This window comes from Tilletiaria anomala (genome assembly GCF_000711695.1).
Source record: "Tilletiaria anomala UBC 951 chromosome Unknown K437scaffold_104, whole genome shotgun sequence".
Classification (NCBI taxonomy): domain Eukaryota; kingdom Fungi; phylum Basidiomycota; class Exobasidiomycetes; order Georgefischeriales; family Tilletiariaceae; genus Tilletiaria; species Tilletiaria anomala.
In genome coordinates this window covers 42,018-65,755 of record NW_013546918.1, presented here as the reverse complement: position 1 = coordinate 65,755, position 23,738 = coordinate 42,018, and the positions used below count along the sequence as shown (strand labels likewise).

General features: G+C 56.4%; 9 protein-coding genes and 1 non-coding gene across 10 annotated transcripts; 5 read left to right on the top strand and 5 right to left on the bottom strand.

Moving 5' to 3' along the window:
• On the bottom strand, positions 1 to 4,420 carry K437DRAFT_227969 (antiviral helicase; the record flags this gene model as incomplete). Its single annotated transcript, XM_013385600.1, has 10 exons — positions 1 to 195; positions 300 to 776; positions 870 to 1,097; positions 1,196 to 1,323; positions 1,403 to 1,502; positions 1,566 to 2,180; positions 2,246 to 2,883; positions 2,951 to 3,115; positions 3,183 to 4,258; positions 4,326 to 4,420. Coding segments are annotated over 10 exons (3,717 nt in total), but the record flags the coding sequence as incomplete, so codon positions are not given.
• An 813-nt stretch (positions 4,421 to 5,233) lies between these two features.
• K437DRAFT_11422 (uncharacterized protein) lies at positions 5,234 to 6,998 on the top strand. The gene is made up of 3 exons (XM_013385579.1): positions 5,234 to 5,498; positions 5,590 to 6,596; positions 6,714 to 6,998. The coding sequence occupies exons 1-3, from the start codon at positions 5,373 to 5,375 to the stop codon at positions 6,757 to 6,759; spliced, it is 1,179 nt and encodes a 392-aa protein (XP_013241033.1). The 5' UTR covers positions 5,234 to 5,372; the 3' UTR covers positions 6,760 to 6,998.
• Positions 6,999 to 7,236: 238 nt separating this feature from the next.
• On the bottom strand, positions 7,237 to 8,451 carry K437DRAFT_227994 (putative MDH1-malate dehydrogenase precursor, mitochondrial; the record flags this gene model as incomplete). Its single annotated transcript, XM_013385599.1, has 3 exons — positions 7,237 to 7,765; positions 7,848 to 8,235; positions 8,325 to 8,451. The coding sequence occupies 3 exons, from the start codon at positions 8,449 to 8,451 to the stop codon at positions 7,237 to 7,239; spliced, it is 1,044 nt and encodes a 347-aa protein (XP_013241053.1).
• Positions 8,452 to 8,929: 478 nt separating this feature from the next.
• On the top strand, positions 8,930 to 10,198 carry K437DRAFT_296104 (uncharacterized protein). The gene is made up of 3 exons (XM_013385598.1): positions 8,930 to 9,078; positions 9,186 to 9,902; positions 9,983 to 10,198. The coding sequence occupies exons 1-3, from the start codon at positions 8,967 to 8,969 to the stop codon at positions 10,003 to 10,005; spliced, it is 852 nt and encodes a 283-aa protein (XP_013241052.1). The 5' UTR covers positions 8,930 to 8,966; the 3' UTR covers positions 10,006 to 10,198.
• On the bottom strand, positions 10,029 to 11,205 carry K437DRAFT_11286 (uncharacterized protein). The gene is made up of 3 exons (XM_013385578.1): positions 11,180 to 11,205; positions 10,922 to 11,097; positions 10,029 to 10,458 (listed from the first exon to the last, which is right to left on the bottom strand). Exons 2-3 carry the CDS (start codon positions 10,971 to 10,973, stop codon positions 10,079 to 10,081), a joined length of 432 nt encoding a protein of 143 aa, XP_013241032.1. The 5' UTR covers positions 10,974 to 11,097; positions 11,180 to 11,205; the 3' UTR covers positions 10,029 to 10,078.
• A 1,796-nt stretch (positions 11,206 to 13,001) lies between these two features.
• Positions 13,002 to 14,041, bottom strand: K437DRAFT_259061 (acetyltransferase family protein). The gene has a single exon (XM_013385597.1). It carries the CDS (start codon positions 13,568 to 13,570, stop codon positions 13,274 to 13,276), a length of 297 nt encoding a protein of 98 aa, XP_013241051.1. The 5' UTR covers positions 13,571 to 14,041; the 3' UTR covers positions 13,002 to 13,273.
• A 176-nt stretch (positions 14,042 to 14,217) lies between these two features.
• K437DRAFT_259059 (SET domain-containing protein) lies at positions 14,218 to 16,590 on the top strand. The gene is made up of 4 exons (XM_013385596.1): positions 14,218 to 14,566; positions 14,644 to 14,933; positions 15,003 to 16,070; positions 16,152 to 16,590. Exons 2-4 carry the CDS (start codon positions 14,646 to 14,648, stop codon positions 16,254 to 16,256), a joined length of 1,461 nt encoding a protein of 486 aa, XP_013241050.1. The 5' UTR covers positions 14,218 to 14,566; positions 14,644 to 14,645; the 3' UTR covers positions 16,257 to 16,590.
• Positions 16,507 to 19,250, bottom strand: K437DRAFT_227989 (uncharacterized protein; the record flags this gene model as incomplete). The annotated part of the gene is made up of 5 exons (XM_013385595.1): positions 16,507 to 16,634; positions 16,728 to 16,811; positions 16,897 to 18,510; positions 18,595 to 18,974; positions 19,123 to 19,250. The coding sequence occupies 5 exons, from the start codon at positions 19,248 to 19,250 to the stop codon at positions 16,507 to 16,509; spliced, it is 2,334 nt and encodes a 777-aa protein (XP_013241049.1).
• A 3,223-nt stretch (positions 19,251 to 22,473) lies between these two features.
• On the top strand, positions 22,474 to 22,719 carry K437DRAFT_227980 (uncharacterized protein; the record flags this gene model as incomplete). The annotated part of the gene is made up of 1 exon (XM_013385594.1): positions 22,474 to 22,719. A coding segment is annotated over one exon (246 nt), but the record flags the coding sequence as incomplete, so codon positions are not given.
• Positions 22,720 to 23,570: 851 nt separating this feature from the next.
• On the top strand, positions 23,571 to 23,676 carry K437DRAFT_t53. The gene has a single exon. It is a non-coding gene; the product is annotated as a tRNA-Asn (tRNA).
• The last annotated feature ends 62 nt before the right edge of the window (positions 23,677 to 23,738 follow it).

Below are 23,738 nucleotides of genomic sequence, written 5' to 3'. Positions count from 1 at the left end.
AAAGTACAGGCTCGCAGCAAAGACAATGTCGCGCCGGATCAGGCCCTGGCACTGCTCCATCTGGCGGAACAGGTCCGCGTCGCCGATGACGCGCGCGGCATCGCGCACCTCGCGGCACGTCTCGTCCAGCCGCGTAATGACACGGACGATCGTACCCTCTGGCACGTCGGTCAGCTCAGTGATCTGCTCGAACGCCTATTGTGAACGCGTCCCCGATTCCATTTCCAAGGCAGACAGACATGCAGGCAAGAGCATCGTCAGCATCCCGCTTGGCGATACCTCGCCGATCGGGTACTCACCACCCCACGTGCCCACTCGTACACCGCCTCGACCAGCGTCGTGTTGAACTTGGCATCGACGTCGTCCACGGCGAGCTGGTGCGCTGCCTGCACGGCACCAACGCGCTCGGCCGTCGCGCGGATGCGCGCCCACCCGTCCGCGAGGCGCGGCCGCAGTGCCGGCGCCTCCGTTGCCCCCGCCTTTTCCTGGAACACAAACGGGCTGAGAAGCGCAACAGCCTCCTCGGGTGCGAGCGCCGCGAACGTGTTGTCCAGGATCAGCTCCGTCAGCACCAGCGCGTCCGCCGAACTGATTTCACACGCGACGCGCCCCTTGAGCAACACACTCTCGCTCCCCGCGTCGAGGAACCGCAGCGCCTTGAGCACCTGCACGCGCTGCCCGTATTCCGGCAGCAGCTCCAGGTTCTCGTCCGACAGCGACATGCGCACCACCGCCACCTCCCGCTGTAGGGATTTGGTCTGGTGCACGATGCGGTACTGCAGCGTGTCCGCCCCCGGCCGGCCGGCCGTGCGTGCAAAGCAGTCAGCGTGGCACCGTGCAAGACAACCGAACTAAAGACCGCCACTCACATCCGCTGCAAAGTGCTCATCCACAACCGCCTGCGCCTGGACGATACGCGCAGCATAGCCCTCTCGCGCACGCAGAGCCTCCTGGAACTCGAGCTTGCGCAGCTTCGACCAGTCCGCCTCGCGCAGCGCCGTCGGTCGGTCCCGCGATTCCTCCAGCGTCGGAAGCAGCGCGGCCACCGCGCCCTGCATTCCCGAGATGCGATGCGCCATGACCAGCGAAAAGTCCGCCTGGCCGCCGAGCGACAACAAGAGGCATCACTTGTAGCATCAGCAAAACACAAGACGCTGACTGCACCGCGATTGCCACCCTCGTTCCCGCGCCTCACCTTTTGTACGTGCGCCGTGACAAAGGCAATGCTCGTCAACGGCACCTCGCGCAGGTCGTACACCAAGTCGGAAAGGTCCCCCGTCAACGCAGGCGGCCATAGCGGCGCTACCGACGAAGCAGGGCGGTCTGCAAGGAAGACATTGCGGGATGAGCGCTGGCTCCAGCAACGTAGCCATGCTGGGTGCATGGAAGATCGATCACTCACCATGGCGACCGGCCTTGCGGTCCTTGCTCACTGCTGCGAGCACCAGGAACTCGTCCGCAGCGACATTCTTGATAATGATTCCCGCGTCCCAGTCAAAGTGCTGTGGGCGAGGCTAGTCGTCAGTCAACAGCTCATCAAAACCGAGCACAGGCACAGCACATACCCCGTCTCGAAGCAGCACCATCCGTCCCTGTCCAAAGATCTTGGAGCCTTGCTGTTGCTCCAGCGCCATCTGGAGAACGGCCTGGTTATTGCTAACGGCACCTTGGCAGAGATCATAATAGAGGTTAAGTTTCTCGCTGCGTCTTTCGTCTGCAATCTTCGGCAGTGATTTGAGCCGCTTCTCCAGCTCCTTCATCTTCTTCTCCTGCTCCGGCAGCAGCTTCTGTGCCGCGTTCTCCGAGAAGGAGCGCTTGATCATGTCCTCCACCTTGAGCGCTTCGACACGCAACAGGTTCAGGATCATGTTGTACGTCAGCCGGAACTGTGACTGCAGCTTGGTCGGCTGCCCGAGTAGCATCGTCTGAAGCGTGCTCGCCTCGGGCACCTGATCCGCAGCATTGATGATCACCACGCCTGTCGCGTCCAGGCCTCTCCGTCCCGCACGCCCGGACATCTGCGTGTACTCGCCGGCGAGCAAATCGCGGAAGCTGTGTCCATCGTGCTTGCGGATACCAGAGAAGACAACTGAACGCGCCGGCATGTTGACGCCCATCGCAAATGTCTCCGTTGCGAACAGCACCTTGACCAGACCTCTCTGGAACAGCATTTCAACGACCTGTCCAAGGGGAGCATCCGTGTTCAATGATCCATTCTACTTCAAACAGCCTATGCTTGTCTCACCTCTTTGACGATCGGCAAGAGACCGCCGTGATGCACACCGATGCCGCGTCTCAGTAGCTCGCGCATGCGTTTGATCTGCGGCAGACGGCGATCTGCCTCTTTGAGTCGGCTGAGACTCCTCTCGATGACGATATGCACTTCGCTCTTCTCTTTCGCCGAGCAGAGATCCGTGTTGGGCATGCTCGAGGCGTACTCCTCGCATCGTTTCTTGCTGAAGACGAACACGACGATGGGCAACAGGTCCTTTTTGCGAAGCAGGCCCACGAGATGGATCCACAAGTTCTTGTCATGTCCTCGCCACGATGGCACTCCGCTTCCCCCACTGCCGCCTCCCCCTCTCGGGATGACCGCTCCACCCCGCTGCGCACCGCCTCGCCCGCTTTGGCCACCTCTAGCGCCTCGTGCACCACCGCGGACGGGTGGGGGCAGCCCAGCCGCCTCACGCTCTTTATCTTGCTTGCGTCGGGTCGCTTCGCTTGCATCTTTGATGCCAGCTGTGAGCATCTGGCCCTTTGCATCAACGATTTTGAACAATTCCTTGCCAGCGTAGAGAAAGTGCTCAAGTGGGACAGGTCTCTTTGCCGTGCTGATCACGTAGATGTCCTTTTTCTTCGTTCGGCCGACCCAGTCGGCAAATTCTGTAGAGAAACAAAAATAGGTCTAACTCAGGCCTTGTCTCTGCAGTCATTCAGTGTCTCCGCTCACCTTTTGTGTTGGGAACAGTCGCAGAAAGCAGGATGAGGTTGATGTGCTGAGGGCAGAGGATGATCACCTCCTCCCACACCACGCCTCTTTCCTGGTCATTGACATAATGTACCTCGTCGAAAATGACAAACTCGACGTCCCGGATGAGGTCTGCTCCGCGATACACTGCAAGCAATCAAGAGTGCGTCAGCTACTTTCGACAATAAAATGACTGTGAACTAAGCGAACCCACGCATGCTCCGCAAGATTTCGGTGGTCATGATCAGACACGGCGCTTCCGGGTTGATCTGCACATCACCGGTGAGGATGCCGACGTTCTGTGCCCCGAACGTCTTCTTGAATTCCCTGAATTTCTGATTGCTCAACGCTTTGATTGGGCTGGTATAAATGCAGCGCGTCATATGTTTCTGCGCGAGCGCGATCGCATACTCTGCGACGACTGTCTTGCCTGCCGACGTGTGAGCTGCCACAAAGACGCTTTCGCCTTGCTCAAGGTGGTAAGCGGCTTCCTTTTGAAAGTTGTCCAGCTCGAATGGGAAAGTGTGCGCCATTTGAGGAACCAGCTCATGAAAATTAGCCAGCGTCTGCCGCACGTCTATGACATGCGCCCATTCCCGCTTGACGCCGAGTTTGGCTGTCCGTCGCGTCTTCAAGGGCTGGGGAGGCTCAGTCGGCAGAAGCGCATCAAGTTCGGCGTCTAGGCGGTCGTTACAGTGTTTCTTTGCCGGTGCATCAGCCTGGCCATTGCCATTACCGGCAAGAGCCGAGACGTGCAGGGACGACACGGGCACGTATACGGGTTCAGGTTTGAGACTCTTGGCAAAATCTTCCTGCGTTTCCACCTCCTGCTCTTCCTCGTCTGCTTTCTCGAAGAAGCCCCTCGAAAAGCCAGGCGGAATGGTCCTGAGACCCTTTGGTCCCCGACCCATGAGCGCTTCAACGCTCTGGACGGTCTTGCTGAGCTCATCCGTCTCTTCACCTTCGAGGCCTTCCTTGTGATGGATCTCGTCCTCGACCTCTTTGTCTGTCTTGAGAACTTCATCCTTCATTCCCCCTGGTGCAAACATGAAATTACCGCTTTTGCCGCGAACAAAGTTGGTCTTGGCAGTGGGAGCGCGCATCATAGAGGTGGAAGTTTTGGCTGTCGCTGCTTCGCTGGTATCGCCAGAAGCCGACGCAGAGACGATGGACTCTTCGTATCCTACTATTCGCCCTTCGAGCCCAGCGCGGATGAATTCGAGCTTGGTGGTTTGGGCTTTCGGTTGCGCCCATAGCAACGATGCATAGTCTGGAGCTTGCTGCCAATGGCTGTGCAAGAAGAACATCTCGCTATCAGCAACGTGTCTAAAGAATTCGATGAATTAATGGACCCCACATTTGATAGAGTCCTAGGTCCCGATCATCAATGTTCCAGCTCGGTGTGAGAAATTTGCGAACGACAATGTCCCTGACCTCGTCGGGAGCGAACATGGGTGATTCTCCCTCCTTCGCGGTGGGAGCATCTCTTGAAAGCCAGCCGAGATCTTTCAGAATTTCCTCACGCGTCCGGCGCTCGTTGCCACGCCTGCCATCAGAGCGTACCCTCTCCAACAGAGAGGTTAGATGCTCCGCGTAGACCAAGTCACCTTCGTCGAATGGCGAGGCGTCATCTTCAACGGTGTAATCGTTGGGGGCCATTTTGCGCTTCGTCCAAAATGCAATCCTGTGAGCAATTGCAAAAGTTTTATCGCCACCTCCCTGCTCAAGGCTCTTCGAGATTCCTTACCCTGAGCTGATTACATTGGTGCCGTATTGGCAACTTCGGGGCTTGTCTACCACAAGGCTAACCAAAACCTCGTGACTGGAAGCAGCGTCCTAGCAGACCCAAGCTGAGAAAGTGGATCAACGCCTTGGCTGGTATCAACATTTTTGGCCCGTGTGTGCTAAAATGATTGCCGACCTCGGGAACTTCTTCAGACGTACTTCAAAAGTGGGATCATCTCTATCATGTCCCTGGCAAATACTGCTTCCAGTCACCAGGGCGATGTGTGTTTTCAACGCAGAACCCGATTTTGGTAACTGTATCCCCGTTATTTTGGGGGACTCCTCCCATTTTCTCTTCGCTCTCCACATTCGCCGTTGCACACTAACCCAGGCTTTCTGAGGCGTCGCCCACACATTCCATCGACCGAACCGCAAACGAGCATCACGTTCGGGACGACTTTTCGAATGTCGATGCGAGCCAAGGAGCAGCACGGTGTGCAGATAGAGGCGTCTTGACCTCTACCTTTTCCTGCGGCGCCATCCATCTTCCGCATTGTCCGGTCAATTGCGGGCTCCATGCGACTCGGCCGTCGTCATCAAGGACACGCCGACGGTCGACGTTGCAACACCATCTCGGCAATCCCTTGTCGGAAGAGATGATTACCAAAGCTCGCTTCTTATGAAGATGGAACCAGCGCACAAACCCGCTGGCGGGCCGGTGGAGGGCACCGGGCCAGTGGGCGAAGGCGCATATCATGTGCCAGTGGCCGAAGAAGCGGTGATGACTTGGGAATACATCTGTCGGGTGAGAGCTCATGCCTTTCGAAGTCATTTTGATGCGCCAGATCGTACTCATAAATATTGTATGCATGGATTCTGTCTCGCTCTCTGGCTAGGTCTGCGCACGGGAGGGACTCGACAAGCTAGACCGTCATCCAAGGTGCCAAAAGCGGTACGACGACTGGGCCAGGCCGATCCAAGCAAAATATGGTGGGCTGGAAGCATACATCAAGGCGTATCGCCTGCAATGGTCCGATGATGCTCTACCTGAAGAATATGTGCCTGGAGCCATCACCTCAGCAATCTGTTCGGACGCTCCCACCACCAACGGAGACGGAAGCACCAGGATTGCTGCACCTCCAACCTCAGCCCCAAAGGAAACACAAGAACCGTCCTGGCGCGGTCTGTACTACTTCCACTCCTCGATGCCGTCGACGATGGCAAAGGTCATCCCGAACGACTGGCCGTACGGCGTGCCGGCCGACTGTGGGCACTACGTCGTGTGGTGCCGCCTGCCGATCCTCCACCCATCGCTGTTCAGCACGCCGGACACGCCGTTCCCCAAAGGAACGAGCAGGGATGCGCTGTACGAGGCGGTCGTAAGCGATGGGATACGAGGGTTGACCGGGCATATGGCTACGGATAGGGAGAAGGGGGATGGTGATTTCCGAGTGATCGGGGAACATACTGTGGCATTGCTGCGGAAGAGCAAGGAAATCGACACGTTTACACCTACGCCGAGCGCGACAGCCAGTCCGATGCTCGGGCCGCGGATGATAGCAATCCAAGCTGCTTCCCATCTGAACGCCAGGACCGGCACCGGTCCGAGTTCGGGCTCGAGAACGAGTGCCGTGGACCCTCCGATCCTGCCACCCTCTGCGCTATCCGTGCCAGTCGTCCCAGGCTCGTCGGCGAACGCCCTTTCTGGCACTGGAATTGGAACTGCCAACGCATTGCACATGAGGACACACGCGGCGGACCTGGCCGAGCGCGCGCAAGCGTGGGCGGGACGGCACGTCGACAGCTTCGTGCGTCGCACGTGGCCACCGGACCAGGGTTGGCAGACGGCGTGGTTCTGCAATCCGCCGCACTTGCGGACCGTTCCCGGGCTAAGTCATTTCCAGTGAGTGTCCGAACGCAGTCCTTTTCAAACAATGGGGATCGCCAACGAGCGCAGAGTAGTGGCTCGACTCTCGCGTGGACGGACGCCGAGCTCACACTGCGCCTGCTCTTCGTACAGCGTCATCGTACGTCGGCAAGCGGCGCCGCACAACGAGCGGCAATAGCACCGCACACCAATCCGGACGATGCCACTCTATGATCCTCTCGAGCGCCCCACTGCACACAGCACATCTCCCAGAGTATGCCTTTGCGGGGGCCTTCCTGTGTTTCTCTCAGCAACCCAGGCGGGCGAGGGCGAGGCATACCCGTTCCTGTACAAATAGACCCACCGGAGTACAGTGGAAATGAGTTATGAGCGCTGGACACGAGCTGCCGTGGGCCAGGCTAGGACAACGTGAAAGATCCCCCCGCCCCCAAAACAAAACACAAAAGCAAATTTTGGTGTTGGCAAACGCATCTACATCGGGAAAGGGGAACGAGGGCGCAAAGTGCTTTACCGCCTTAGATTCTTCAAGGGTTAGCACCGACCCACTCAACACCTGCAATTGAAATGACAAAAAGGAGCATACATCAGTATCGCACACCATTCCTACTCCCTCGCTCCGATTCCGTTCTGCCGCGGGGCGCTCGGCCCGCTACGGTTACATCGCCTGGCACTCACCCTTGTGGATGTTCTTCTTGAGCTCGGGCAGGCAGGCCTGAAGGAGAGCCTCCTCCTCCTTGCTGATCTGGCCCACGGGGTGGACCTCGGTGACGCCCTCGGTGCCAAGAGTAACGGGGGTGGCGAAAAAGTCAACACCTTGGTCCTTGTACAGCGGGCTGTCGACGTACGCGCACTCCTTCACACCCTGCTCGCCACCGAGGGCGCGCAGGAGCGAGTTGGTGAACACGGCAGCGGCGTACGCCATCGAGAGTGTCGCGCTCCCCGCGCCGTCCTTGGCCTTGACGACCTCGTCACCGCCGAACTGGATGCGATGCACGAGCTTCTCGTACTGCTCGCCAGGCTGCACGGACGCGTTGGCGCTGCCAGCTTGCGAGAGCAGCGGGACGATCGTCACGCCAGAGTGTCCACCAACGACGGGGACGATCGTCTCGGACGGCTTGCTGCCCGCGATGCCCGAGAGGAACGTCGAAGCACGGGTCACATCAAGCGTGGTGACGCCGTAGAGCCTTGCAGAATGAAAGGACAAGTGTTTGTCAGCAACCGAGAAGTAATGGATGAATGAACAAATGAACGACACAAAATACCCACTTCTTGGGGTCGTAGACGCCGGCCTTCTTGAAGACTTCGGCGACGATGGGGACGGTCGAGTTGACCGGGTTGGAGATGATGAGAATATGAGCCTTAGGTGCGACCTTGGCGGCTGCCTTGGCGAGGTCTCTGACGATGGAGGCGTTCGTGTTGAACAGGTCGTCACGCGTCATACCCGGCTTGCGCGGCACGCCTGCAGGGACGACGATGACATCTGCACCCTGGAAGGCCTGCTCAAGCCCGTTGTTGTCTGGCGCGTAGCCTGTCACGACGGCGGGGGTGTTGACGTGCGAGACGTCAGCGGCGACACCAGGTGCCATGCGCAGGTCGTACAGGCGCAGGGACGTGACGAGTGGGTCGTTCTTGAGGAGCAGCGAGAGCGGTTGGCCTGGAAGACAAATGAATAGGAATATACGCATTAGACGATGCCATTCAAAGCCCAGTAGCGGCGACGAAGGCGAGTGCCGCTCTACCCACCGATACCACCCGAGCAGCCGGCGATGGCAACATTCTTGTTGGCGGCCGCGGACGAGCGGAAGCCACGTGCGAGGGCGAGCGTGCGGCTCGCGGGGCGAGCCGCTGAACGGAGAGCGTTGGTGAACATGATCGAAGGAAGGATGTGCGGGAGAGAACTGGCAGCGAGTGAGCAAGCAGTTGTGCAGTGGAGAGGGGTGCAGGGATGTGGGAGACGAGATGATGACGAGATGCTGACGAGAAGAGGATGCGATGCTGCTGCAGTTAGGAATGTCGATGGTGATGGACTGATGGCGGCTGCTGGCAGCGGCATATGTGGCTTCCCACACTGCTCCCGTGCCCTTCGTACTCGAAGAAGAAAACCGTCTGCTGGCGTTCGTTGAGAGCGGAATGAACCGGAATCCAATCGCTGACGGGAAGCGCAGAAATGTTAGGGTTAGTGCACTCGAGAGACTGGAAGGATATGCACAGGCCACCCTCTCCTATAGAGACTTGAGCAGACCGACTTCGTTGCCAAGCTAATACACAGGACGCATGCAATCAGATACATCGATGATGCCCAGCCTGCCCTCTTGCACGCAGAGTGGGCACAAGTGCAGAAAACAACACCACCTCCCCCCCTCAACACTTGGAGACTCTGCAGCGATGGCGCCTGCGTCTTCATCCGCCGCTGCGGCGGCGGCAGCAGCATCCGCAACAACCGCGAACGCAGCGGCAGCGTCGACAGCTGAAGGTAAGGCTGGCGAGGACCCAGATGGTGAGTACGCGTGCCGGTTGCCTTGGTGCACTGCAGCAGGCCGACCGCCCCTTCTCAAACCCGCACACTTCTTTTATGCATAATTCCATCGGCGTACATGAGTGCAGCGGTCGAGTCGCGCGTAGACTTTACCGCGCTGCCGACGGCACAGCTCGACACGTACATCTCATACTACGAGCTGGCGCCCGCGTTCCCGCCCGCGCTCGACCCCGCGCCGCCTATCCTCGACCCAGAGTACGAGACCAGCAGCTATAATGCCCAGAACGGAGAGGTGGAACGCGCCGCGGAGGATGAAGAGGAGGATGGCGCAGACGACGACAACAACAACGGCGACGGCGAATATGACGATGCGGATCGGGACTACGGCTCAGCAGACGAAGCAGAGCGTGGGCGCAAACGAAGGCGAACGACAAAGGCAAAAGCAACAGACCGGAGCCTAGACCGGCAACAGCCGCCGCCGCTTGGCCGAAGAGCAGCTGCGGCGCTGGCCAGCGAGCGCCTTGCAAGCAACCGACACGACCCCTTTGGCCTTGGGCTCGACGCGAACAGCAGCGGCGCGGATGGCAACGATTACGCTGCGCATACGAGCAGCCTGTCGTATGCCAGCGCTGCGGGCCGCGCAGGCGCTGCAGGTGCGGGTGCAGGCGAGCTGGCGCCAGGCGCGCACGGCAGCAGCGGCGCGACTGCGTGCCCAGAGAGCTTCTTTGACGGCGACGCGGCCACCAAGTACCTCGCCGCCGTCGCGGGGCGACACTTTCAGTCGCTTCCACAGCCAAAGGAGGGCGAGATTGTTGTCGGCTTCCTGTACAAGTGCAGGACCAAAGGTGAGCGGAGATGGAAGCGGAGCCTGTGTCGCTCTGATGGGTGTGTCGCTGACGATGTTTTTGCGTGCGTCGTGTGATAGACAAGATCCTCAAGATTGCGTGAGTCGACCCGCTCACGCTGCGACCTCGCCCTACTCCCTTCGTCATCCTGCACTCTCTCGCTTGGGCCTCTGTATTCATATTGCGAAACCTCGCAACCTGGCCCGCGGAGCATTCACCTCTCCATGTACATATACTCGCACGTACCCGGGACCTGTGTAGCATAGCATCGCACAGCACAGCATAGCACAGCACACCTGAGGCCCGAAGTACAAGATCCGCCCCAAGAGGCGCGGCTGTGCGGGGGAGAAAGTGCGATGAGGAGAAGAGGTACTAGTACAGAATGACGGGACAGCGCCACCCAGCGACATAGTCGGTGACTTGAAGCTGGTGATACAAGCGTGGTTGGGCGAGTTTGCGATGAGGCATTCTAGAAAATGCGGCGAGGTAAGATATTCGGTTGAAGGAAAGACGTGAGGTTCATGATAGATGGAATCTACCGGGGTCAACCGGTTGCCTGTCCGTTTCGAAGTCTGTTGTCAGCCTTTCTATCGATTCATATCATCTACCACAGTGTAGAACCTCTACCGGGTAGCCTGGCTAGCTGTAGACGTGGCCCGTCTTCGCCTTCTCGTCCTGGTTAATAAGCTAGCCACTGTTCTCAGAGCAGTCCCCAGCGAGCGTCTGCGCAAGCTTGGAGTACTCGCGGATCTGTGGGCCCACTTGTAGAGCGTGTATAAGGGGACGCCGTCCTTGCGGCATACATGCCATACACAGAATTTGAATATGTCAAGTCTGCGGACAACGGTTTACTCAGGGAGTGATCCACGTCGGGAGCAACGAGGAGGGGTGCATGTGCAACTCCGTGAAGTCTTATTGGCCATAGGTGGATTGGAGTAACTCTGCCGGTATTCATGAACGTTAAGGGGCATAGTACCGGCATCTTCAAGAATCCGATATATGATTACACTTCCACTCACCGCAGAGAATGAAGATGAGCCTGGTAGTAAGCAGCCGTGCGAAAATAACCATAGAGCGTCGTTTGCAAGGCGTTTTGGAACGGCCTCCTTATCAAACGCACATGTCAGAGAAGCCGGAAAGCAGCGCCAATCAAAGGATGATGGGCTCGCGGAACAACATCTCGAACGGGTGAATCCTGCATGGGGAGCGGTTCATGCACGACGGAGGTCAGTCAAAGTGGCTAGCAGCCTGAAGCAACTAGAGGGCCATGTACACACCAGTATTTGACGGTCTAGTTAAGCCAGAAACATCCGTAGCGCACTTAGTTCGGGTGCCAGATGTTGATCTCTCCCCACTTGCGGCGAGGCTTCGCGGTCGAGTAGGGTAGCAGCAAGTGTCTCGGGGACGAGGAACAGAGGAAGAGCCGGACAGCGCCCCCGAAGATGAGTTTGAATCCTGCGCGCCACATTATATAAGAGTCGGATAGCGGCAGGGCACCCTCTAAAGGAGACCACTTACCAGAATTCTACTTGAGAGGAAGATACTGCTGGACAAAGCCGCCGATGTAGGTTCCGATGCCACCGACTAAGAAAAGGCACGACGAACGCGACGGCAAATTGCTGCTCGTCTGGCTCGGAGTGATCAGTAGCCATGCCGAGCGTGACACAGCTGCCAGCAGTGCACAAGCCACTGAGAAAGCATGCAACGATGAGCGAGCCGTTATTGGGCGCGAGCGCTGCAAGCACCTGCCAGCAGTTGACGACGCCGGGTGAGACCTAAAGAACCGGCCAGCTTCCGATCTTCTTGGACTACGGCGCCCAGAACTCGCAGTCAAAGGTGTACGCGATAAGGAAGATTGTCTACCCCTTGCGCGCTGCTTGCACCGAGACGTTGTGCTTTTCACAAGATACCATCGATGGCGTTGGAGAAGATACCTGCGACAGGGAAAGGCGGGTAAGGGAATATATTACATGCCTAGGCTCAGCGCCGTGCACGATCTAGCTAAGGTAAGCGAGAAGGGCCCGACTCACTGTTGTTGAAACTCATGAATATCTGGACCGCGAAGTTGGTGCTGAGGGTCAACCATTTGCGCCAGAACGGGAACATATAGCCGATTGCCAGATATCCAGCGCGCTCAATGGACACAAGCGTTTCGCCTTCTCTCGGTGCAAGCTCCGTCCTTTCTCACCCTGCCTGTTTCTCTAGGTTCGTCTTGAGAAGATCTTTCTTCTTTTGCAGCGCTTGAACACCATGTCTTCTATGTTTGGGGCTCTGGTGATGGGTTTTTTCTCATTCTTGGACTTGTTGAAGTACTATCCGGTGAGCGTCTCGCTGAGGAATGGCATGCCGTCGCTTGGGTCCACCGCGTAATTTGGCTTCATCGGCACTGGATGAGGCAGTGTATCGTTCGAATCCCCGCTGGAAGCGATGGGGTGTGTTTCACCTTCTATCTTTCGATTGTTCGTTTGTGTCGGTGGGTGCGGCGTACCTTGGTCCTCTTCCTGCGCTCGTTCGATCAAACCTCTGTAAAACGCGCTGGTGATATCGGCTACTTTGGCAGGCATACGAGCCGGGCGCTGCGATTGCTGGAACGTTGGTGCCAGCGCTGATGATCCGAATCAGAGCCAACCTTAAAAGATGCTCATCTGTATCTGCAGGAGCAGTATCGCCAATAAGGGGAGCTCGCTCGATTTTGGTTCAAGGCCTTACCATGGTCAGCATACCTCAGCAATTTGACGAGTAGGTCAAACGACTCTCCAAGGGATGGTGACGAAAGGCGACTAATAAGATGAAATGTTTGCTAGTGCCACGCTTACACAGCGCATTCCGTATTCGGACGTTCCTCCCGGAGTCAGAAGTGCCCAGCAGAGCAAACGTCAAAAGGCTCAGTGGGACCTTATCGCTTCAACGTCAGTTCAAATCACGGGCCTGCAAGGGCAAAGAGCTGGCATCATCTGTACGTAGACCCCAAAGCGAATGAAATCTATTTATCTCAAGAAACAGCTCCTTTCCATGCCCTGAGGCGACGCCGCCGCCGCTTGGCAGCCAGCCTTTGGGGAGGGGGTTGCCTCCGGTGATCCTAGACCGGTCCGCAAGCTAGGGCTAGTGCTTTGGGCGGAGATTACCCCGATGCCAGCGGCTTCGCATGGTTGGGCAGCATCGGAAAGTGAAGCCATCTCTCCTTTTAGACACTGCGCTCTCTTCAATTGATGTCAGCAACCAGTGCAGGTGGACTGTGCAGGTGATTGCACCGGATGTCGAATGCTCGACGCCTTTTTGTTTGGGCGTTGGATGCATTGATGTGATCGGCGTCTCCACCTCGAAACGACTCGGACTCGCAACAATTCGGCCAGTGCTAAGCATTTGCATGCTCAGTAACTATTTGCCTGAATCTGCAGATCTTTCTGGAAATAAATTCTCTGTATGTCCAAGCCCCAGCAACGTTCGATTGAATAAATCTCCTTGTAGCCGAGCCGCCTGTAAAAGCTTGGCGCCTGAAAGCTCATCGTGTCCACAAACATTGACACGCAGCCTCGCTCTATCCCTGCGTCTTCCGCTTTCCGCATGAGTGCATCGCCGATTCCCTGCCCGCGCAGAGACGGATCGGTCCACAGCAGCCGGATGAAGACGAGGCCGGTGATCGTATATCCCGACAGACCCGCGAGCATCTTGCGCTTCTCGTCCGTACGCTTGCCGTTGCTGTCAGTAAGCCACTTCCCGGCGCTATCGTCGCTCCCCTCGGGAGCGTAGTACGCAATGTGGAGTTCTTTTCGTTCCCATGCCAGACCAGGTCTGCAGCAGCGACGAGGTGATGCCCAGATGCACGTCAGCTGCTGACCGCAATGTGGCGAAGAGAATTAGCTTCGCGGTACTGGTCCCTCACTTTACTTCATTCAGGTGCTCCGTCAGACCGTCGCCAAGAGCCTTGTCCAGCCCTGGGATCGGAGTGTCAGACAGCTCCAGCCCGAGTTCAGAAGCTGACATATTCTTCCGTGCCGCTCGAACGTGAATGAAAGAGAGTTAGACAACAACGAGATTTGGTAAGAGGCTAGTCCGAGAAAATTGACGGTGATCGCTAACCCTCCTCTACGATCTAGAAATGCTCCTCAGTTGTTATACAAGATTGATATGTGGATAGGCTGTAGATGGCGTGTCTTATAGAACTCAGCATCTGCTGAGTTGCTGAACACACCATTGCTCCACATGCAAGTACATTATTGACTGATGGAGTGGACTACGCAATTTTTCGCATTGTGTAGCGGGTGTAGAATTGCTGTTTGTTGTCATCGTAGTCCATGATTTTCATATCTTTCGAGGACATGTTAAACACCCACGTTCTTGACGAGTCTAGGAACGTAACACGCCTGGCTACTACCATGGCTACCCACGTCGATGTCTCACGCTGAAGCAACGCAAGAGACTATCAGCCTCTCTTCCCGCGCCGCGACGCTCGATGCCACAAGGTTGGAACACGGATAGAAACTCGGCTATCTTTTTAGAATGGTGCGAAGGGAACAACGTCATCATAGATGACAGGCTCCAATTGCGCACCGGGCACGGTCTGACAGCCGCAGAACAAAGGCAAGCTGAGGGCGACCATTCTTCAGATGCATGGGGGTTTGCTGTATCGGAAGATCACGGTATTATCGAAGCCGATGCCTTCCGTGAGTCCCGAGCTGGAAATATTGGTGTGCCGCACCTTCTTTGACAGATTGCATCGTCGACGACCACATTTGCCCAGTGATGGTATGTCCCAAGGGATCTCTACTCTCCGTCCGCACATCTGAACTCTTCACACGTCTAGGAAGCGCGTGCAACGTCTTCTCATCAGAGTCCATCAAAGGCCTCAACCTAGCGCTATGCCTCTTGTTCGAATACCTTCTCGGGCCTAACTCGCGATTCTGGGGCTACCTCCAGAGCCTACCTGATGCGGTGAACCTACCGTACTTTTGGTCGGAGGGCGACGAAAGGCGACATGCGCTAGCCGGGACAGAGGCGGAGCGGCTGCTACAGCGCGCAAAGGGGATGGAAGTGAGAAGTTCACAGTGAAAGGTGGCGATGAGCCGATTGGAGAGCTTACGAAGCCATGAACACTTGCAGACCGAAATCTCTGCCAACGTTTTAAAAGAGTTCCTCCAGAACCAGGGGATGTCTCTAATATCTCGAGCTCTGACATGGTCTGACGCCGCTAACAGCTCTCACGACGCACCTCGGTGCTTCAAACTGCGAGAACTTCACAGGTACAAGGGTGAATGTCGTTCCAACCTCACGCAGGTGCTTCACCTCACCTTCCAAAATGCATTCTCCCTCGTCTCCTCACGCGCCTTTGTCGTCGATCTCTACCATGGAATGTCCATGTGCCCCGTCGCTGACATCTTCGACCATGCCGAGGACCACCATGCGCATTTCGAGTCCGAAGACGCTGTATGCCAGCACTGCGGAAGACTCGCAGCTCGGGGATGCAAGCATGCCCTTGAACCCCTGCTGTCAGCGTCTCTGCCGCCGCAGCAACCGTCGCTACCCTCCGAGTACCTACCGCTACAGTTGTACGACGACCCTGTCGTCATCCGCGCTGTGCGGCCCATTGGCGCTGGAGAGCACGTCTTCAACACCTACGGCCGCCTAAGCAACGCCGAGCTGCTCCTGCGTTACGGCTTTGCGCTGGACATTGCCACAGAATTCGATCGCTCCACCTGGAACCCACAGCAAGATGCCGAAATGCTTCAGCTCGGCGCCGCGTTCGAGTGCGAAGAGATAGGAGCATTGCATCGTGCACTTACGATCGCTTGCAATGTACCCGTCACTTCAGCGGAGGCAGCGTGTGATACGCTCTTCCACGAGATAATTGAGAGTGATTCGGGCTCAACTGCCGTGGTAGCCATCGATGCTGAAGGACGAGCGAGCATCCAACTATGGCGCTTAGCCCTGGTGCTGGCAAGCGGCAAGGCACAAGATGTCGATGAATTTTTCTTTCATCACGCCGCCATCAGCCTCTTGCGCAATGCTACCGACACCAGTGTCAATGCAGATGACATCGGGGACTTTGGAGTAGGGAATTCGGCGCATCGTGCCAGCATGCGACTGTGTACTCTCTTCCGCCGCCGCATTGAAGGGTTGCAGGTACGGAATGCTATCGAGGAAGAGGCGGCGTTTGACATGATGGAGAAGGTAAGGGCGGTGATGGAGCAGTTTCCACTGCAAATTACAACACCTCGTTCTGACTTTAACTTTTTGTTTGTGCGTCATCAGTCGTCGGACGCAACACTCGTCGCTGTCCTTCGCCACGCGCAGCAAGAGTACTATGCGCTTAAGACTGCCTACGAAAGATTCAATCACAGTAACTTTTACAATTGACTCGTGAGCATGAAGCGCAGCATGGCGTGAGCCAAGAATGATTTAAGAAAAGGGTATGACAATTGTGGAAAATACATGATACAAATTGGCGGACCTTTATTTGGTGCTGCTGAAGCTGCAAATGAATGCGGAGAATGTGTTCTAGGCTTAGGCGAGAAATTGCAGACAGTCCCGCGCGTAGCTGGGGAGGTCATGCATGGAGAAAAATGGTTATTGCATGTGGCGTCAGATGGTTTGTGCCGGGAGTGCGTCATTCTTTGCGACCTGGAAGGAAGGCCCATGCGGTACCTGTAGCTGCTGCGACGAGCGAGACAAAGAGGATGAAGATATCAACCCCAATGCGAGTCCAGGACATTTCGCGGTGGAAGAGTTTGAGTTCTGGTTCGAATCGCAGACAGGTAAGGTTAGTCTCTGGCAAGGAGAAGGTCCGCTATGATCAAGGAATGCGCTCGTTCGCATGTGCTTACTCACTCGCGAGCAAAGGTCCGAAAACACAGGTCGCAAAGGCGAGGAATGCGCCCAGGAATGCCATGACCTTCTCGAAGCCGGGTAGGACTGCGGCCCAGTCAAATTCAGGAGAAGTCAGTACGATCGATTCCCAATCGAGCCCTCATGAGTGACCTGAGCCGCGCAACCTTACCTATCGCGGTGACAGTGATGAGACAGGCGATGGAGACGCGTATGCCGATGCGTAATGACGACTTGACGCACGGTGACCACTCCGATGTCATCTCTGCAGCACGGAGGGAGATTCTTGAGCCTGACAGCGGATTCGCATCGTTTCCAGTATTCCCGATGCCGTTCGCCAGGCTCGCACCACTCGTGCTGGAAGATATAGCTCCGGACCCTGTGTTCACATCGACACCACCGGACGCGTACCCGTTGCTCGACCGTCGCCTGCCGCTGCTGGCAGACTTCCGGCGAGCAGACGATTTTCTGCAGGATTGCATTTGTGTGCACACCTGGCTTGCTTCGACGCCAAACAGTACCTCGACAGTCGCGTTGATGGGTCGCGCGGCAAGTGCAAACTTGGCGAGCGGGTTGATGACGATCAGCCAGATCGCGATTCTATTCAGGGTCGCTGGGAAGCCAGGTGTGCGCGCGAGGTCGCGCGTGATTTCGTCGCTGACGTGCGTACCGAACATGGCATATCCTACTGCGCCCATGCCAACATAGACGAAAGTAGCGGCGATGTACGCGAGATCGAGCATGCGCCCGAAGGTGCGTGGATCTGGATCTTGCATGTCCTTGACAAGCGAGGGGATGACCGGATGCGAAGAAAAGCCGGACATGATGAGCCCGAATGCCAGCGGCAGGCGGTCCCATTGCGGCCATAGCGTCATGGGGCCGGGGCGCCACAGACTGCCGGGTGCCTCTTGCTTGATCAGGCCGTCAGAGAGGACGACGGCGAAGAGCGTAAAAGTGGACACAATCCCGATGACGGAGATAGGGGAGAGGAGGTTAAGGGGCAGAAAGATGGTGGGAAGGATGAACGCCAGGCCGATGGCCTTGTATGCGTTAACCGGCAGGGTAGGCGGCAGAATCGCCTGTGCGCTATCGGCAAAGAGGATAATCAACGCGACGCAAACGGCCCAGAGCTCGAGGCAGAACAGTGCGCTGACGGCCAACCGGGCCCGCGGACCGAACGCATAGCTGCCTATATCCGCATAGGTACGCAAGCTCGGCTGGCGCGCCATGATGCGCGCGAGAATCTTGCCGGTGTAGTTGGTCAGTGCCCCAGCAAGGAGGAAGAGCAAAGGCCCAAAAATCCAGCCAGCGTAGCTGAATGCTAGCGGGAGTGCCAAGATTCCAACGCCGATGAGCGCATTGAGAGTGTTGAACCAGCTTTGGAGAAAGGTAGAGGTTCCATATTGTGCAGCCACATCTTTTCGCAAGGATCGCTGGCGCTGCAGCAGCGCACCTCCCCCGCTTGCAGATCCCGAGGCGGTTCCGGTCGCCGCTGCCGCTGGTGAATCTGCCGCTTTTAACAAGGGCGTCCGCTCGTTTGGTCCTCCAGCCTGGTTAGACTGGCTGAGGCGGCCGACTGGCAGACCGTTCTCTTGCAGCGGCGCCTGCGCTTGCCATCCACGCTCGCCCTTAAACCCGCACAGGAGCGGGCCACCGCTTCCGGGGCATGTACTACCGAAACTACCTCGCCCATCCTGACTCGTGCTGCTGGCTAAACGCTTTGGGGAACGACTGCGACTTCGTCCTCGGCGCTCCCTTCGCTGATTGTCATCCTCTTCCAATGCGTCTTCGGCGGCGCCGTCCGCAACTGAATCCGAATCGTCTGCCAGAGATCGGAGCCGCCTGCTGCGCGCCGCTAGCGCAGCCGCACGCGCCTTGTTGGCAGAGAGTCGGCGTTTTTGCTGCAGGCTGGATCGCTGCACCGAGTTAGGAGGAAGTTGTTCGCCTGGCCACGCTGTTGCGGACGATCCGCTTGCATCGTTATACTCCCTATTGTGGTCACCGTTCACCTCTTCCTCCTCATCTGCTACCGATTCCGAAATGTTGTCCCGCTCCTCCTCGTGCCAGTCCTCGTCCTCCTCGTCATCATCTTGCGAATCGAAGTTCGAAGAATCTTCGTAGGCGTGCTCATCTCCCGCTCGCTCACCCTCTAACCGCCGTCGCGCCCAGTGGTGCTCAACAAAGGAGGGCGATGTGCTGATGTTGTCACCATAAAAGGCTTGAGAGCGCGAGTAAGACCATACAAGATCTCTGCGTGGGATTGACCCGGGACGATGATAGCGCATGCAGTCGAGACAAAGAACGCAAAGCCCACGATTGTGCAAGGGTCAGTACTGCATCCTGCGATAAGGCGCTGGACAGGTACGGCCGAAAACGAAATCAACGAAAGGGTACGCACAGACTGCTCCTCCAAGGTGGCTGCTCGCTGCCTCTTCCATCTTTACCGCTTCCTCTTCTCCGCGGTTGTTGCTGTTGTCGCTCCGTCTCCCGAGCTGAAGGCACAGGGATCTGCCGCCCTTGCGGCATCGTTGCTATTATCGATTTACCCTGGTTTCCCTGCCTCCGCTATTTGGGAGGTGTACCTCTGTTGTCTAGCTAGTGATCTCTAGTTGAATTCGAGCAAAGGCGAAGGAATATCGCTGCCGTGCGGCTTGGATCCAAACCTTTTGGTCGTGCAGTTAAGCCAAAAAGGATTCCACGCGGAGACTGTAGATCAGCAGCCACGGCCAACGGTTGGCGTTCTCTCGTACGTATTCTTGCTGCTGCGCCAAGAGCTTTCTTGCCTCGTCGGCTGGCATCCTGGCAATGCCATTACTCAGAGAGCCACCTGCCGATAGTTGTGTGCTCCTTCCTCCGGTGTCGGCTTTCGGAAAGGACCTCCAAAACCTCGTCCCTGTCCGTGCGTCCAGTATGCCAGCCTTTCAACCCTTTCACCTTTGACTCGACTTCTCGCTCGGAATTCCCGCGATCCCGCAAAATTTCGGCCCTAAACACCTTCCTTCCCCGAATTGCCACTGACTAAGGCGGGATTTCCCGGAACTCTTGCGGGCTCACTCGTGATCCTGACATTCAGGCGCCACTCCGCGGAGAGTCCCTGTAAGCCCCATCAAATGGCCACTCACATGTTTTTACGTAATTTCGAGGACTCATGTGTATATGTGATGTCCCTCAAGGGAATCTCACGTGTCATACAACACTTGTAAACGGAATCTCACCAGTATCTGATGTTCCCAAGGGACTCTGTCGTTAGATAATTGCGTACTTGCATGTTTCCGCCACGTCACTCTTCTCGCTGGGCATCATTGAAGCACACGTCCAACAGCCATCACACATTCTCGCTTCGTGTCTCCCTTTTGCCGCTTTCTTGCAGCCTTCAGCAGTAACGTCTCGCATACGACATCCACTTTCTCTTTGGTGGCATTCGCGCGTAGACTCCTCGAGATCGACAGAAGGACGACTTTAGCCGCTTTGCCCTGATCCACCCGAGTCCGGCGCAGTGGTGAAGGTGGTGCCGCCCAATTCAAGCAAGGGAATGGAATTGGAATCTATGTGAAGAGCATTGCATATAATTACTCCGCAAAATGGAGAGGGTCCAAGTTTGCTCAGATACACAACCTCTACATGTACTTTCACTTGGCGAATTGCTTTTGCAGGCCATTCGCGAGATCCTGGACACGACAACTGCAGTTGCAGTCAGCGACTATCACCGCGTAAGGTCAATTGCTCGAAATATCAATCACCGTCTGGTAGCCGTATCGCAGAAGCCAGAAGGACGCTTCCGCTCTCAAGCAAGTCAACTTCTGTGGGCCAGGAAGTGTCAAGGAACTCGTACTCCGATCGCGACGGAAGACGAGTCAAGACTGGCCAGAAGGCGGTGGACTTGATACGATTGCAAAAATAAAGGTTATCTACAGGCTGCAATTCATAATGTCAAAGACAACTGTCAGGCGCTTGAGCTTGAGCTCCATAACCTGCGATTGGAGCTGGGAGAGCTGAAGCATACGATACACATGGTGACGCCAAGTGACTCAGAACAAGTGCCCAAGTCCGACCCGTAGTAGAAAGAGGTCACCAAGGGCAACGTGCGCCAGCTGCGTTTCAAGCTGCCGAAGGTGCAGTCCGCCCCATTTCACCGCAAGATGATCCAGGAGCGTGGGTGGCTTTGTGTGAGGCCGAGTTCGTGCTCATGGGCCTGACCTACCTGAACGAGAAACCCGCTACGGCAGCTGGCAATCTTAGGGACGCAGCCTTTAGCTCGCAATGGTCCCTGAGACTCTCGTTCGGGTAGTCGAACTTACCCTGAGGTACCTTCAAAAGCGAATTACGGCGTCAGTACGCCCATGCCCAGAGACCAGCGAGAGTCGTTTGATGATTCTGAGACTTGCGCGTCAAGGGCGACCATACTTAGCACACGGACTTTGCATCACCTGATGCACCGACTGCCGCGGCATGAGCGATAGGAGGCGGCCCTGATCAAACATCTGCTAGCACCCCTCCCGGAAGCTCGCTGAGTCACTTACCATACTACAACACATGACTCCGACGACTCAAGCGTAGCCGTGATGCTGGCACATGCGGCTCCCATGAGTCGTGGTGACATCTATACGCCTAAGCCGAGGTCTCCGGCGAACCCAGGGGTTGTTCACGTGCTCTCGCAGACACTGCCGTGTGCAGCAGTCTGGCCACCCCACCGGCGCAGAGTTCGTTGGACTGCACTGAGAAAGAGCACAAGCGCGCGGACCCGGCTTCCGAGGATCACCGGCAAGGCAACATGAACCGGGATCGTCAACTGACCGCTCTCAGCGTCAAGCAGGAGGACACGCAGGCAAGCACAGACACCTTTGGTAACACTGTCAGCCTCGCCAACCCTACGTCTCTATATGTTTCTACGGGCCGGCCGATGCTGCAAGCAACTCCTGACGGTCTTCCAGTTTAGGCGTTGTTGGACTCGGGAACCGACGCCAACGTCATGTCCGCGCATGTCGCTGCAATACTAGGCCTGAAAACACAAGGTCGCCGCAAGCGCATTCGACAGACACTAAATGAGGTCACGACACGGTCGGTCGAAGAAGTTGTGCAAGTCAGCGTGGGAGATCTCCAGGAGCATACAGAGTTTGAGGTGAGCCCGGACCTCATTATCGAGAATGCTGACGTGATCTTTGGTTTCCCATGGGTGGCTGTACATCGCATGCAGCATGATTGAGAGCAGGGGAACTTGCACCTCAACCTCATCAATCCAGCTCTCCACACTGCTGCCGTCAGTACCGCCGATGGCAACGCAAGATGGCGCTCCTGCTTTCAACTCCAGTTTCCCAGCATCGTTGCTGAGCCGCGTATCCCACCGACCCGACCTGGGGTCACACCATCGAGGTCGCCAGCAAGCAAAGCCTTCGCCAACATGGATGCCCAAGATCGTTACGGGAGTATGAAGCTATTCGACAATTCATCGATGAGTATACACTGAAAGGATTGATCGAACCAGCTGGTTCTGCCCAGTGGGCCAGTCCACTGCTGCTCATGCCCCGGCCTGATACTCAGGGTGCCCTGTGTGTGTTTTTGACTATCGCTGCCTCAGTGACGTAACCGCCAAATACTCGTACCCTTTGGCTCGAATCGATGATTGTTCCATCATGCTGCATGGCGCGAGGTTCATCACGACTTTGGATCTCATCAAGGGCTTTGGGGGGCGTGGCAGCGAGCGGAAGACAGGGCTGAAACTGCTTTCATCGCCCGCTATGGCTTGAACTAGTGGGCTGTGATGCCCATGGGGCTGACCAACTCGCCGACTACCTTCCAGGGGATGGTAAATTGCATATTGGGAGCAATGATCGACCGCACCTGCAGGGTGTATCTCGATGGCATGCCGAGTTCTCGAAGACGGAGGAGGAACACAAAAAGCACGTCCCGGACCTTTTGGCCGGGCTACGTGTGCACAGGCTGGAGTCTCGGAAAAAGTGGAAGTTGTTCCGCCAACAGCTTTACCTCCTTGAGATGATCCTAATACCCAAGGGCATCAAAACTGATACCACCAAAGTCGAGGCCATCGCTAACTGGGAAGTGCCGGCCACGATCAAGCTGCTGCGCTCCTTGTTGCGTGCAACAGGACATAGAAAGTTTCTGAATTCATTATGCTTGAGAGGCATATCCTTAGTAACCACAAGAGGTCTGTGGCCATCATGCTTGGAGTGACGAAAGCTCGTGCGTCGCGCATTAGTGCAAGGCGCAGCGATTTTGGCCTGCCTCGCCCAGGACTGTCTATAACATCATGTTGTACCCAAGAAGGAACGCAATTGCTTGATCGTGGAACGTCTAGAAGAGCCAGGAGGTAATGGCGAAGAGGCCATGGACGATGTCACGATAGAAAGTTGTTGCAGGGAGTTGCTGGTTCCCTTACCTAACACGATCAAACCTATCCTTTGTGCCCTACTCGATGCTGCTACACACATGACGCCTTTCATTTATGCGCATAATGGCATCTCCTTCTCCTTTCCCAATATATACTACCACTATGCCGACTTCACACGTCGGAATCAACTTGAGTGTCTGTAAATAGCAGCACTTCCTTTATTCAGGATCACCGGCTTCTTGGGCAATCACGCTACCTATCACCTTGCTCTCGTACTAGCGTCGCCTTCGTGCTGAGCAGAGTACAGCGCAATCCACACTCTGTGATCTTTGTCTTTTTGACATAGTCATACCAGACTAGTCCATCGCTAACCCGTTCCGCGCTTACAGGGCCTCCCTATGCATGCACGGTGGCATACCCGCGAAACAAAATACAGGCTCGCTGTTACCAAACGGAGAGCCAGATGTTTCAAGTATGTACTATTGCCGTGCTCAAAAGACGATCCATTAGCTCAGTTGGCTAGCAGCGTTCGACTGTTAATCTTGCGCATACAACTGTATTCCAAGCGACATCGAGAGGTCGCTGGTTCGAGCCCAGCATGGATCGCATTTTTTTTGCTCATCTGCAGACTATGCAGATTTCCTTTAAGAAAGGCAATCGCCGGACTA